The sequence below is a fragment of the Aedes aegypti genome, chromosome 3 (assembly GCF_002204515.2).
Source record: "Aedes aegypti strain LVP_AGWG chromosome 3, AaegL5.0 Primary Assembly, whole genome shotgun sequence".
Taxonomy (NCBI): domain Eukaryota; kingdom Metazoa; phylum Arthropoda; class Insecta; order Diptera; family Culicidae; genus Aedes; species Aedes aegypti.
The window spans coordinates 279,233,432-279,249,095 of NC_035109.1; the positions used below are offsets into that span (position 1 = coordinate 279,233,432).

Below are 15,664 nucleotides of genomic sequence, written 5' to 3' on the forward strand. Positions count from 1 at the left end.
TAATCAGGATTCATCTTGGTAAGTGATGCGATTCATGCAGCCTCAGTTCAAAAAGTCACTCATAAGACATTAAAGACAACATGAACCTATTTTAAGTCGACATTTTTAATTTCGAACCATTCAAAGTTGTTTCTCTTATGACAAGGAAGAAAGTTAAAAGGAAAACCTATGTCATGTTAAACATGAACAAGAGTTTTTGTTGACACTTTTAGTGACGAACCATTCATATTTTGTTATTTAAATACATAAAGAGTGACATTCTTATCGTTGTCATGATACAAATTTTGTGCTTATTCCGCGCGGCGTGGGAGTCGTGACGAGTCGCTCTCACCTCAAGTGACGTGAGACGACTAATATTAATCAAATGGGAGCGAGTCGACAATTGTCACCTCACTCGACCCGTCTCATCGCACGCCACGCAGAACAAGCACATTTACCTCATAGTAATTAAACATTTAGGATAAAAGCATGTAACGGTCTCACCAAATTAATTATCCATCCGTGACTGAGCAGCCATAAGCAAAACACACACAAAAATCCACACTCCGACAACGCTAACAGTAAATTTGCTTATTTTGGTCTTTAAAAAACACTCTTTTCCGGACGTAAATCTTATTAGGAATGCTAAGGATTAAAACGCACTCCGAATCATAATCGGCCTAAATTCCCTAAATCATCAAAAACAGTAGGAAAAAAACGCGAGCGAAAAGTTTTGACGTCCGTATCTCTGTAGTGGAATATTAGGCTAAGAGGTCTTGAAGTCAATCGTTGTACTTGTTTTAAAGTTTTAAATGTGTTAAAATATGTGACATCATTAATGTTCAAGAGACGCAAATATCTTGAATTATGTAGCTCAATAGTGTTTTGCTCTTTCACAACAATCTAATTCTTCTGGGTAACCAAGACTGTATCAAAATGGTTGACGGTCAACACATTGAACAGAATCATCTAATGGTCTTATGCTGTTTACTTCTCTTCCAGAGCACACCCACCACGTCATGAATCATAAATAGTGTGTTCTTGTTAGTGCCAATCTTCTTGTTGCACAAAGAAAAACAAGACTATGTATACCTACACAAGAAAGTGAATCTTACTGTAAGCGCGAGGATGTGCCCTTACGAAGGAAATAACGTGGTTGGAAAGCGAAAAACATATGCCATCATGTTTTTGGGTTCAAGTGCTTCTAAAAACAGTGTTTCTCAATTTATAATTAATTGTTAATTGAATTCTCTCACTTCGAAAATGACTTAAATCAATGCAGATCATATTCGTTGTCATTCTCTAAACATCGATTTTTATAGCACTAGTCGTAATGATCTGACAACTTGTAGAACGAAAATCATTATTTTACAACTGATTGCACGAACATCTATTCGTGGTTCATGGTGTTCAGTTGCGGAACCTCAGTAAAATAATCCAACACCACCGACACAAGCGCGTGTACACAGGGTAGTTTAGTGAGCGGAAAACGGAATCTCCAGTAGTGTGTTTACTTTCCACTTACCGTCCAACCACCCACTTGCCTGTTGGTAACTCTCTGGTAACCACTAGGTACTGCTGGCAAGTAGAAACGGCATGATGAAGGTAATCTGGTCCAGGATTTCTACTCTTGCGAAAAATAGAGCACTCGAAAACAGAAACTAATGATTCTTTTCAGCTTTGGCACCTACCTAGTTCCAAGAAGGAGCCTTCGCAGAACATTTGCTATGGATGGTGTCAAGGTTTAGCCACTGACAAATAGACGTAACACCAACAAAATTTCAATTATGCATTGGATGATCAATTTAAATTTCTTATGCAGGAAGCTTCTGCAGGATTTTTGTCAGGTAAATTGGTATGACCTTGGTATTCGCCCATTTATCAGGAATATATGCCAACTGCAAAAAATTGTAAAATATATCAACTAAGAATGATATGCTACTTTCTGAAAGTTTTTTGATGAAAATGTGGCAAGTGGCTTTTACATATATTTTTGATTTTTTTTATAATAGTTCTCACTTCTTCCAAATCAGTCTCCCAGGAATTTTCGAAAACGTTCTCTTGATTAAAAATGTTTTCGAAGTCCTGAGTTACTTTTTTTTTTAATACGCCGACACGTTAATGCTTCCATTGGACAATATGCCCTTTGAAGGAAGCACCACACTAGACAATGGACTAGCATGCAACGCCCAGTGGCACAGTTAAAACTCATTTCTGTCGAAAAGTTTGCCGGATTGAAGTGAGAATCGAACCCACACCCCCTGACTCGATTTGATTAAATGCTTGGTAACACTAACCGCACGGCCACGAAGCCCACTTGATTTCCTATTGGACTAGTAAGTGCTAAATTAAAATTGTGCGCGTTTTCAAACTGCACAGCATGTTTTTTTTAGCTTTTTCGCAATTATTTAGTAATGGTTTGTTTTCCTCTTTCAATGCCGGTATTGGCTTCTGAGGTTTTTCCAAATTTAAGATTATTTCCAAATGGGCTTAGAGTCAGGGTCCAATTGAGAAATTTTATTTTCAAAATGTTTGTTCCTTAGTTGTAAACATATTTTTTTAAATTTCTTTCTGCAATTCCTGCCATATGATTCTCATAGCAGGAAAGCGATCGTTTCATGGGATATTTGAAATGCAACAGGGACATGATCAGCATCAAAATCAGCTTGAGTAATCAATTGGCTACAAAGATGACTAGAGTCGGTTAAGACCAAATCAATCGTAGATGGGTTTCTAGAAGAGGAAAAACATGTAGGGCTATCAAGATATTGAATTGAGAAATATCCTGAAGAATATTGAAACATAGAATATAGAAACATAGTCGATGTATAGAGTGGATTTTGGGAATTGATTCGTTTGTATTCGTTCTAAGTATTACGTCTGTTTGTCTGTGGTTATTCTAGTAGGTTTAAGCAGGGTAACAAAGGAATGTCTTTCAAAGCTTTCAAATGAACATTTTGTACTGCTATTTGTCATCGTTTTAAAGCTTTGGTAAACTTCACCACATCAATTCGCCCAAAGGCCAAATTTTAACACATGTAGAATCTGTCCATTCCTAATGGAATCTTTTCTGGATTTGGTTAATTCATGACAAGTTAAACGTTTTTCGGATTTGTTTTTCTTTTAAAGCAGCTTAAACATTCAACTTTTCCAACGACCGTTGAGGCTCCGTATCCGAGTGCGAAATGATAACGGTGGTGCTCCCGTAACCTACTCCAACGTCAATAAAGCAAGCATATACCGCGTGCTTGACTAGGTGGAATTTTTCCCGTTTTCATGTTTGCACATTCCATTTCTGACGTCTACTTTTATGGGTGTGAAAAGTCTGACGAGCATTTGCCGGAATATGGTTTTTGGGAGCTATGTTTGCCCACGGTTGTAGGACTCTTCCGTTCCTCATGAAGGTGATATTGTTTTTGCTTGTTGAAAGATACCGTGTTTGTCGTTTTTTGTGCGCTGATATGAATGGGGTTGGTTGGTAGGTTAAATTGAATGTTTGATAAATGAAATTTATTTTTATATCATCATTTACATTATTTCATCAGCACATGCTTCAACGAGTAGGACCGAAAAATGAAATTTTCCTGAATAGTTTTTTAAGAGCGTTTTTAATTTTCTTTGCACATGTGGCAAGTATCAATTTGGTAAAGAGTAAAGTGGGGAAAAATTCTACTTTCATGATTTCTAGCTAAATTCAAAACAAATATTATAAACGTCATGGTGATTTGAAAGCTGTTTAAGTAAGCGACTTCCACTCCAAATATTATAGAAATCGTTAAATATTTTGAAATTGTTGTATTCGTTCGAGGTAGTCTTGAAAGGTCCCTCAAGTGCCTATAAGCCACCTGAAGAGATCAAAAATGGAGTACATGATTTGCTTTGATTTTCCCCAGTACAAGTAATTATTATGACAAAAAGAACCCAATCTGGCATTCGTCGGAAAGGGCTTCCTCAAGAATATTACTTAGTTCACTATAACAAAAGTGATTTAAATAATAATAAAGCTATAGAAAATGCAAGACTTATGTTCGATATCCGTGTGACATGGGAACATTTCCAGAAACCTGGCGGAAACATGATTTGTAATGGTTCTTCTGACGCTAAGGACGAATGTCCTATGAAGGAAGATACCAAAAAAACTTGTATGCGTAAATTGCAGGGTGGTTGCCTATATTTTGGGGGTTGTCTTTCGCGCAAACGAAACATTTAGGCTCGTTCTAGACAAATAAATGGCAACGTTTTCGTAGCCGGAATCCTCCAAGCAGAATCTTCAACACTTCGCAGTTAACGATTGCTTGCTTAATAATCATACCCATAAGGTAAATTATAATCATGCTCATTCCAATGGCCAGATTTAAAAATGAAAGGGCCCAGGGACCATTCTCTTGTGGGGCCCCTTTTCCCAGCTACAACGGGATAATGATTTGAGTCGATAGTACGACCATTTATTTTGGTGTAAATATCAGAACTGAAGAGCTTACAAGATCCCTAATATTCGTATCGATTAACGCACGACTATTAAGCAAGACCATAGCTAAGGCTGTGAACCGTTACATAAAAAAAAGTTTTTATCCACTTATTAATAGAAAATCAAAACTTTGGACAAGCTTTTTATTTTCAAACAAATTTCCAGGTCATCCATGTTTTATGCTGCATCAACGCTAACTGTTGTAATCCCAGGAAGAAAGCTCTGAAATATTTTGAAAATGAGATTAAGAAAAAATATTCATCAATCAAGAAAAGCAATTATTATCCTCTTACAATAGATATTACAACTGACCGCGGTGGAAGAGGTACCAAACAGGCAAAAACATCCCAAAAGATCCCTAGAGATTATCAATTAGGTAACCCTAGACGAATGAGTAAAGAACTACAGTAAGTAAGCCCTAAATAACTTACAAATGTACAACTGTACATGAGCATGAGTATGATTGACCGCCCGCAGATGCTACTCCGTTATTGCAAGAACAGCTGTACTTACACAGGGAACCAACAGACGCTACTCGGGATCAGTAGCATCCTCAATGTGTAAGTACTGGTGCTCTCATTATTATAATAAACAATAACGGCGCCGGCAGCGTCCGAATGCAGGTCAATTTGGGGATAGGAGGGAAATGTTGACGTGTTACTTGCTTTATGGAAGCCGAGGAGTCCTCTGCACTTCCACAAGTAAACACTGGGAGTTTGGATATGGGGGAGGGATTCGTTTTGGTAAGCGATAAATATATTATTTGAAATTAATGCGCCTAACCGGATTCGCGATATTACTCGATAAACAAATTGAACGCCAAAAAAGTGTTCGTCACTCGCCCTCATAGGAGCAAGGGACAAGATCATAGGATCAAATACTACTAACGTGTTCCGCGACCCGCTATACTATTTCACAGTACCACGCAAGCGACGCGTAACACGATTAATTCTGCCCTCATCACCCGCTCCCGAAGAAGCAAGCGTCAAGGTCGAATGATCAAACAGAACTCCTTATAAATGTACAACTGTACAATATATAAAGTTCGAATTCCGCCGAGATAATTTCCGTTATGGAAATTTTCTCGACATCCTAGGGCAAAAATGGTCCCTGATAATAACTGTGGTGCTGCTAATGGAACACTAAGCTCAGAAGTTGGGACGCAACGCCAGAATAGCAGAAGAAGGCGACCTACAGAGAGTAAATTTCAATTTTAATTCCGAGAAACGAATCCGATTTTCCAATCACTGAAGCGTGTTTCACTATTGGGTATTGGTATGTGGTACCACCACCATCCCAAAGTTGCTGAAACATAAAACGGTTACACTGGTAATCCCATATGGTGTGAAATAGAATCTATCTGTAAGCTCACCCATCTTGCGGATTCTACTACAAGTGTGTCGTGGTCGCCATTCAGCTTACGAATGCCAAATGGAAGTTCGTCCTGTCTTTTCGTCCTGTACGGTTGTTGTGCTTCTTCTGTACACTAATCGTAAATATTTATTCTGTTTTTTTTTCTACATCAGTAAACCTCATTCAGGTGCGCCTTGGGTGCCATCCTTGTGTCGGTCTCGTTCCGCTCAATTTGCCGGGTAATGGCACTATCAATTTTAATTATTATGCCCCTGTGTACCTTTGCTGGCAGGAGTGAGAATGGATTTGTTGGGCACACTACAGTCGACTAGCGATTATTTAGGCAGTTCTTGAAAGATAATAATGGAAAAGCTACAATTCAAGCTTTCCGGGACAAGCGTCTATTTTTGTCCTAAATCCAAAATATCTGTCTGAATTTGGTGACAGCAGTGAACCAAATTGAGTAAAAACATTTGAGTGAAACAAACATTCGAGTCGATTTTCAAAATCGAACTTGTGTTCATTCCGCATTAGGATCAATAAAAATTCTATCATTCGCACAACGATATGATAGCAACAAAGTCAAAGGTCAATGTGAATGACCCTTGCCTTAACAGGTATTACCTTCTAGTCAAGTGGTGATCACCTTTCGCAAACGATAGATATCGATTGGATCCATTAGTCTTCACAAACCGCATTCCGGGCTGAGAACGCCCAATTACATATTCTCACCATTCCATTCGGGGCCCACACCCATCTAAACAACGGTCGTTTGATTTCACCTACCTTCGTCGTTGGGGTCAAAGTCGGCCTCAAGCTCTTCCTTCGTCGGTTCCCGTTGGGTTTCCTCGACGGTGGCATTTTTCTGCGATTCACTTCCGGTGACGTCCCCTTGCTTCATCTTTGTCTTTGCTCGCACCTGGTGTCCTCGAAACGCTGCTTGGATCTTGGTGGCGGCCGCCTCGACTGATGGAAAAAAGCGAGGAAAACAGAGAACGAAAATGGATGGAAATTAGTTAGGTTTGTCGTTGGTTGATAAGTTTATTTATTCTGGGTTCTGATCATTTGGTTGCTTGGTGAGGAATTAATGTGTAGCAATCAATTTGGGGCTTACATCCTGGATTGTGTATAACACGTTACCACAGGAGATAATTTTGAATTGCTGTCAGGACTTCTACATAGCGAACCTATTCTAGTACCTACGCGGTTCTCTACTCTCTGGCACTGCTATAATATTTCCTTAATTTGCTCATTTTTTACAATAAATGTCGAGGGATTTTCTTAGTTGTGATCTATGCTACTAAAGTATATCAGAAATTAGTAAGGGAAGGGAACAAAGAAAACTTGTTTCTTTGTTGTACAAAAAATGATGTTTGTATTGATTGCACTTACCATATACGTCAAAATCGTATAACATGATTTAAAAAATCGTTCATTTGATAGGGTAAATACCATTGCTCACCTAGTTTCTGTAGCCTATCTTACGCAATTTTTCCTCAGCTTTCTGATGGTGATTTCAGAATTCAAAACTAGTGGTGTGCTAATGGTGAAAAAACGATTTTTCTAACAAAATTCAAGAAGGCGGCCAAATTCAAAATGGCCGCCAACATTTTTTCAAGTTTAAATGAAAGCTGTATCCTTTCTCTATACGATGCCACTAAGTTTTCTATGTGTACCAATCGAAATGTGAGACATATCACATGAAAGAATACACAAGATTTTAAAAAATGGGCTTTTTCGCAAATTGATCAGCTAGCTGGCGTACGAGGGGTCCACTAATTTGAGAAAACCGAAAGGACCAACCTTAAGTTTTATCGAAAACTAGCGATAAGTGACATAAAATTGGAATTTTAACGATGGGTGCCGATGGCGGCCTGGTTTCAGCGAGAATTTCTCAGAGAACAATTTGAGAGTGAATCGAAATGATTATTTTTGCTATTTCTCATCGTAATAGGCTGTTTTTCATCACGGTGGTGGTGAGTGCATTCCGCTATAATTTCTGATTTCCTCAAGTGATCTTCTACATAATCGCAAAAAATGATGTACGTAACTCGTTGCAGAACTCGATTTTTACAGCACGCGTCGTAATTATCCTACTCGGCAAGCCTCGTAGGATAAATTTAGGAATCGTGCTGTAAAAATCATCATTCTGTAACTTGTTCCGTAAACTATTATTATTCAACAAGTTGCAAAATGATGATTTTTCCAGCACGAGTCGTACATTTATCCAACAAGGCTCGCAGAGTACAGAGATAAATACAACGAGTGTTGAAAAAATTTTGCAACGAGTTGAATACAATATTTTTTTCAATAACGAAAAGAGCCGTTTCAATCGGATTGATCCAAGGATCACAAATATATAACAAGAAAGCCTACGTGGACATCCATGCGTAGTATAGGCTCAGTACTTTTCAATCAGGTAGGCTATAATACACACACAGTTAAGGAGGCAGGATTCGTCATTGATTTCGGAAAGCAGTTTTTTCGTTCAAAATCAAGAAATTTTACAGGAAAATGTGTTCACTGTATTCTGCTCTCCAACCGAAACACAGTGAATGCATTTTCATCGAATAATTTTTAGTTTTGAACAGAAAAACTGCTTTTCAAGTTTCGATGATGACGATGATTACGATGACGGAGCGTTGATCGTTAAGACTGACACAAATTTGCCCATTGTTTCTGTGTTATTAGACAAATCTATCAACCTAACATATTGTTAACAACATATTACATTCATTTGCCGTAGCAGTTCAGATTTTTTCAAGTGTGTTGATTTCACTTGCTTATAAGAGAAAAAAAACCTTAAATTTACTCAACCTAGCTTAACCTAAATATATAACGCATTGATCGTGACAATAGAAGAATGTAACGATTTTTGCCTGAAAATGTTAATTGTTTCATTTGACATTTGTTCCAATGTTTCAACATTGGATATTCTATGTAACTCATTGGTACTATACCAGGGAGGAAGCTTCAGAATCATTTTCAAAGTTTGATTCTGAATTCTCTGCAGAGCTTTCTTCCTGGTATTACAACAGCTAGTCCATTTTGGTACAGCATACAACATGGCTGGGCTGAAAATTTGTTGGAATATCAAAAACTTGTTCCTAAGACAAAGTTTTGATTTTCTATTGATAAGGGGATAGAGACATTTTACATATTTATTACATTGGCTTGAATGCCCTCAATGTGATTTTTGAAAGTTAAGTTCTTATCTAGCATGAGCCCTAGATACTTAACTTCATCTGACCAATTTATTGGAACCCCTCTCATCGTGACAACATGTCTACTTGAAGGTTTCAAATAAAGAGCTTTTGGTTTATATGGGAATATTATTAGTTGAGTTTTGGAAGCATAAGGCGAAATATTCCATTTTTGTAAGTATGAAGAAAATATATCCAAACTTTTTTGCAATCGACTGCAGATGGCACGCAGACTTCGTCCTTTGGCGGAGAGGCCTGTGGCATCCGCAAACAAAGATTTTCGTTATCCCTGAGGTAACTCAGGTAAGTCAGATGTGAACATATTGTATAACATTGGTCCCGAAATGCTGCCGCGAGGAACATCAGCTCTTACAGGAAGTCTTTCAGATCTGGAGTTCTGATAATTAACCTGAAGTGTACGATTTGACAGATAACTTTGAATTATTCTAACAATGTATGTTGGAAAATTAAAGTTTTTTAATTTTACGATCACACCTTCATGCCAAACACTTCAGATTTGTTGGAACGGATCAAATTTGTTACACGTAAAAGTTGATGAGTGGTCGAATGTCCATGGTTGGATCCGAGCTGTTCATTGGAAAAAAATGAATTTTCGTTGATGTGGGCCATCATTCTGTTCAAAATAACCTTTACAAAAAGTTTACTGATAGAGGAAAGCAAAGTGATTGGACGATAGCTAAAAGCTTCTGCATGATTTTTGTCTGGTTTTAAAATTGGAACAACCTTAGCAACCATAGCTAATTGAAAATATTTGTTAAACACAGGGGATAGGCAAAATGATTGAGATAGGCAAAATTTTGCCCAAATTCAAATGCTTATAACTTTATGAAAAATGAATGAAATTGGATGCATCTGGAAGCAGTCGACGGCAAATTTGGTCCAGTTTTAGGAACTTCCTTGGCCATGCATATTGGCTACTGGACACCGGAGATGTTCCGGATTTTCTGAGGTCATGTCCAAATGTCATTTTTTCTGTCGCTTGTATTTTTGTGCGGTGTAAAGTTAGATAGATGTTTGCAATTTTCCTAGAAACTAGAACTAATAGGAAGTTGAATGCCACCGGACGCATTAAGATTGGTTGGAAATCTTCAGAAATATGACCATTTCCGTAAAACTGGTTCCGGAAAGCATGGTCAGTCATGTTTGTATTTCCAATCATGTAAATATTATCCGGAGCTATATCCAAGTGGACATCAACCTTAAAAATGATGTTTCCTGCAGCGTATTCAGAACCATTAGATGCACAGACCACTCTATAGAAGGTTCCAGGTGCCCTGGGGGAAGTGGTCAATTAAGAACATATCTGGAACCATATCAATATGGGCATCAAACTTCATGATTTTCAAAGGTTATGCTTTCCGAAGCATTTCCAGCACCACCGGCTGCCATGACCACTTTATAGTAGATTCCAGGTGCCCCGGGGATGTGGCCAATTCAAAACATGTCCGAAAACACATCAATATGGGTAAAAACATCAAGATTTTTGAAGGTGATGCTAATAGAAGTATTTACAGCGCAACTTATTTATATGACCACTGTATAGTAGGTTCCATGGGCCCTGGGGGATGATGTCATGTTTCGAGTTGGCCACATCTCTAGGAGCCCCTGGAATATACTATAGAGTGATTATTATATCTTGTGGTTCTGAAAATGCTCGCTATTTTCCAAGTCACATGGATCTTACTGTTTATGGTAGAATGTGATTCTAAACAAATGAACGGACATGTTCCGAATTGGCCACATCCCCCGGGGCACCTGGAAACTACTATAAAGTGGTTATGGCAGCCGGTGATGCTGGAAATGCTTCGGAAAGCATAACCTTTGAAAATAATGAAGTTTGATGCCCATATTGATATGGTTCCGGATATGTTCCTAATTGACCACTTCCCCCAGGGCACCTGGAACGTTCTATAGAGTGGTCTGTGCAACTAATGGTTCTGAATACGCTGCAGGTAACATCATTTTTAAGGTTGATGTCCGCTTGGATATAGCTCCGGATAATATTTACATGATTGGAAATACAAACATGACTGACCATGCTTTCCGGAACCAGTTTTACGGAAATGGTCATATTTCTGAAGATTTCCAACCAATCTTAATGCGTCCGGTGGCATTCAACTTCCTATTATTTCTAGTTTCTAGGAAAATTGCAAACATCTATCTAACTTTACACCACACAAAAATACAAGCGACAGAAAAAATGACATTTGGACATGACCTCAGAAAATCCGGAACATCTCCGGTGTCCAGTGGCCAATATGCATGGCCAAGGAAGTTAAAACTAAAACTGGACCAAATTTGCCGTCGACTGCTTCCAGATGCATCCAATTTCATCCATTTTTCATAAAGTTATAAGCATTTGAATTTGGGCAAAATTTTGCCAATCTCAATCATTTTGCCTATCCCCTGTATATCAACTAAGAATGATACACTACTTTCTGGAAGTTTCTTGATGAGGATGTAGAAAATTGCATCATCGCCAGGAGCTTTCATATTTTTGAATTTTTCAATAATAGTTCTCACTTCTTCCAAATCAGTCTCCCAGGAATTTTCGAAAACGATTGATTCTTGATTGAGAATATTTTCGAAGTCCTGAGTAACTTGATTTTCAATTGGACTAGTATGTCCTAAATTAAAATTGTGCGCGGTTTCAAACTACATAGCAAGTTTTTGAGCTTTTTCGCAATTAGTTAGTAATAATTTGTTTTCCTCTTTCAATGCCGGTAGTGGCTTCTGAGGTTTTTTCAAAATTTTAGATAATTTCTATAATCACGGATTTTAATTCACATTTTGGAATTGCAATGCTCCTGGCTTCAACAATGGAATTTGTTAAAGTTTCAAGAGCATTGTCAATTTCTAGTTTTGTTTGTAAAGAAATGTTAACATCAAGATTAGAGTCAATATATGTTTCATATATATATTCCAATCGGCTCGAAAATAATTGAAAGTGTAGCTGATAGGATCAAAATCAGCATGAGTTATAAGTTAGCTACAAAGATGACTAGAGTCGGTTAAGACCAAGTCAATCGTAGATGGATTTCTTGAAGAAGAAAAACATGTAGGGCTATCGGGGTATTGAATTGAGAAATGTCCTGAAGAGCAATCATGAAATAAAATTCTGCCGTTAGAATTAGATTGAGAATTATTCCATGACCGATGTTTGACATTAAAGTCACCAATAACATTTTTTTTTTGACTTATTGCGCGTCAATTTTCACAAGTTAGTTTGGAGCAAATTAACTTGCTGTTGAAAAGGCAAATAGGCAGCAATGAAAGTATATTTACCAAGCTGTGTTTTAACTGTTTCAAATAACGAAAACAGTTGATGTTTTATACACCTATGAATGATGATTGCAACACCTCCACATGCCCCATTAATTCGATCATTACGATAAACAAAAAAATTAGGATCTCTTTTAAGTTTTGATCCATGTTTTAGATAACTGCTCTATGCACGTTATTAGCTGTAAGAAAATTAAACAGCTCGTCCTCTTTACCATTCAAAGAACGAGCATTCCAATTTAAAATATTTAAATTATTATTTGGATCCATTAGAAAAACGTAATCCAATAACAATTTGATTTGTAAATTTTACACCAACCTGGACTGCTTCAGTCATAGTGGTGGCTTTGAACATTGCATCAATCATTAGATTCAATTGTTCAGTTGGAAAATTAAAATCAGAGGCAGACATATCACTTGAAGGGGGTGATGATTTTCCGTTAGAATTTTTGGTAGACGAAGAGGCGGTGTAGAAGTTTCTTGTGAAGATTCGAACGGCTACCCGACGGATTAAAATTAGTTTGTGAATGAGCATGATTATAATGTACCTGATGAGTATGATTCTTGATTAAGCGATCGTTAACTGAAAAATGAGCATTATTCAATATCAGGGGAATTTTGGAAACGACCGTTATCGTACGGGCATCACCGTTCATCTGCCTGGCACGAGCCTCGACGACTCGCCTCCTTGAAGGGCAAGCCCAAAAATTTGACCTATGATTGCCCCGCAATTTGCGCATATGAACTTAGCGGTATCTTCCTTCACAGGACAGTCGCCCTTAGCGTGAGAAGAACCTCGCAAATTGCGGCAATTTTTGGTTCAATGACACACGGAGATCGAACATAAGTCTCACTTTTTCTAAAGCTTTACTATTATTTAGATCTTTTTTGTTAAAGTGAACTAAATAATATTCTCGAGAAAGCCCTTCCCGAACAATGCCAGATTTGGTTCTCTTTTTCATAATGATTACTTTGACTGGGGAAAACCCAATTCAATCATTTATTCCATTTTTGATCTATTCAGGTGACTTATAGTTATAGACTTTTCAAGACTTATAGTTGAGAGACTTTTCAAGACGACTTTGAACAAACGATCAGTTTTGTCGTCATAAGTAAAAAAATATGTGCTTCTTCTCTTCAAGATGTTTGGGAAGAAGTTCGCGATCTTCAAGGGTTTCCGGCAAAATGCGACAGTCTCCTTACTTTGCGATTTGGAAAGAGACCTTGATTCCCTTAATGGAGTTCAAGATCTCCTGAATAAATCCCGCAAATTCGGATCAACTGCCCACGATAGGCGGCACTCTTTGTTTCCTCACTTGAATCAAAGAGCCTGGGCTAGAGACTGCTTCGATTTGATGTTCGGAAAATTTGTCAAGAGCATCGAATTGCTCATATATATACAATTATCAACACTATCCATTTCACCCTTGGAAGAAAGTTCGCATTCCGGAGAAACGTCCTGTCCAATTTTCAATCCCACTTTTTTGGAAGGATGTTGTGAATTCACAGATTCACCCTTCCTATTGGTTGTAGTTGCAACCATGTTTAGTGAATAAACGAAAGAAGTCGAGACCTCCTAAGAGGTTTTTTTTCCCAAGACGGTGTCCAAGCTTTCGCCAACGGGTCCAACGAAAAATCGAAGGCACGGGTCCAAACAAGGATCGTAAAGGGATCAATAGTAAGTACCGTTTTAAATTTTAGCACTGAAAAGTACTGTTTTATTGCTTTAGGTAGTTTTTAAAAAACTTCCAAGAGCAGAGAGAATTCGTGTACGCACAGCACGAAGGTACGATGCGCACTGTTTAACGGCTTATGTGTCTAAGTAATCTTCCTCTATACCATAAACACGATGAAATCAAAATTTATCTTACCAAATGATATTTTATTTTAGATTTAAATTTAAGAAAAAGTAACACAAAACATGATTTTTTAAAACTTTCCTTGAAAACGTAAGCCTGATTGACACAAAACATGAGGGATGTTCTTGTACTACTGAAACAAATGATTCACCCACATTTGAACCAAATCCACGAAGATCTATTATACGTTTGCACTTTTCCTATGACATTCCGTATGAAAGTACCCATAAATAACAACGTTTCTACTCCTTTTCCCAAATCAAAACAAGGTACAGAAGTCCTCGGTCTGATTGCTATTTTCATGAGCTCATCCCAGTACCAAATACAAAACGTTCACCGTTGGGCTTTTGTGAGACCACATAAGTGCTGCAATAAATATACAGATTAGAACACTGTAGGGCCAATAATTGTCCTCTACGGTCAAGTGACAGGGTCACCCATTATGCTTTCTGTGCAAGAAGTCCACTGACGTTTTCGCGTTCACACACAGGGTATGATGGAACGGAATGCTCAAAAGCGGCTGAACCGTGCCGAAGGATTAATTTTCCAAACGATAATATCTACCAGGAAATCCAACTGGCATATGTTCCTACATTGTCGTTGACATGTGAGATGGTCTTCCGTGCGAAGGCAAAAGGATGAGATATATGTTCCTACATATTCATCACCACGTGCCTTGCCTTCCTCTTTTTGTCCGGTGTATCAACGTTTAACATGAATGATGGATTGGTCTTGGTATGTATTACACTCTGTGTGACACAATGTCGCGTCAGAATGTCTAACATGGGTTGTTATGCTGCTAAGTGGTGTCCCAGACAACCAGAAATCGCATTAAAGTGCACGTTACAACTCGTTTATTCATACTAATTACATCGAACCCGCAAAACACCGTGGATAAACTCGTCAGTTTGATGAGTTTCCTCGCATAAAACACTTCTTTTCTGAGTTCATTTATACATTTTGTTTCGTCTCGTACACTCGTACAGAGTAAGTCGCATCAATCCGTAGCAGCTGTCAAATCAACATTTGTTATCATAATTTAAGTCGCATAAGATCACAGGTTGGTTCGGTAGAATATTTATACACTCGCAATGTGTGTTATTATTCATCACATAATAGATGCACGCATATCGCCTCCACTTTTGTACGTAGAAGGCCTTTTCGCGACATCTTATGAGTGAAATTTTGCACATACAAAGCCTCCAGGTGATTTCGTTATACGTACATTTTGGTTGTCTGGGGTCCATGCACGAACTTCCGAGAATAACTGTAGATTGCGTCATTGACATTGCCTTTCCAGTTCCTGTTGACTGATTTCGTTTTATAACATTTTGTCAATAACATATTCCATAGCAAATCAGATTTGTATCCTCCAACTCTAGCTATAGCTCCCAAGGGTAGTCTATCAGGTTTCTAGTTCTTTTGATAATTAACCTGAAGAGCACTATTTCAAAGATAACTTTATATTATCCTGGCATGTTATAAAATTGAACTTTTTA

The 15,664-nt window shown here is 37.9% G+C and overlaps 1 protein-coding gene across 1 annotated transcript in view; it reads right to left on the reverse strand.

The window, feature by feature from the left end:
- Positions 1 to 15,664, reverse strand: part of LOC5573063 (leucine-rich repeat-containing protein let-4) — a 306,482-nt gene that overhangs the window by 86,684 nt on the left and 204,134 nt on the right. Inside the window, exon 3 of the mRNA XM_021853048.1 lies at positions 6,587 to 6,766. Coding sequence (XP_021708740.1) covers positions 6,587 to 6,766 — 180 coding nt within the window. The remainder of the gene's footprint in view (positions 1 to 6,586; positions 6,767 to 15,664) is intronic.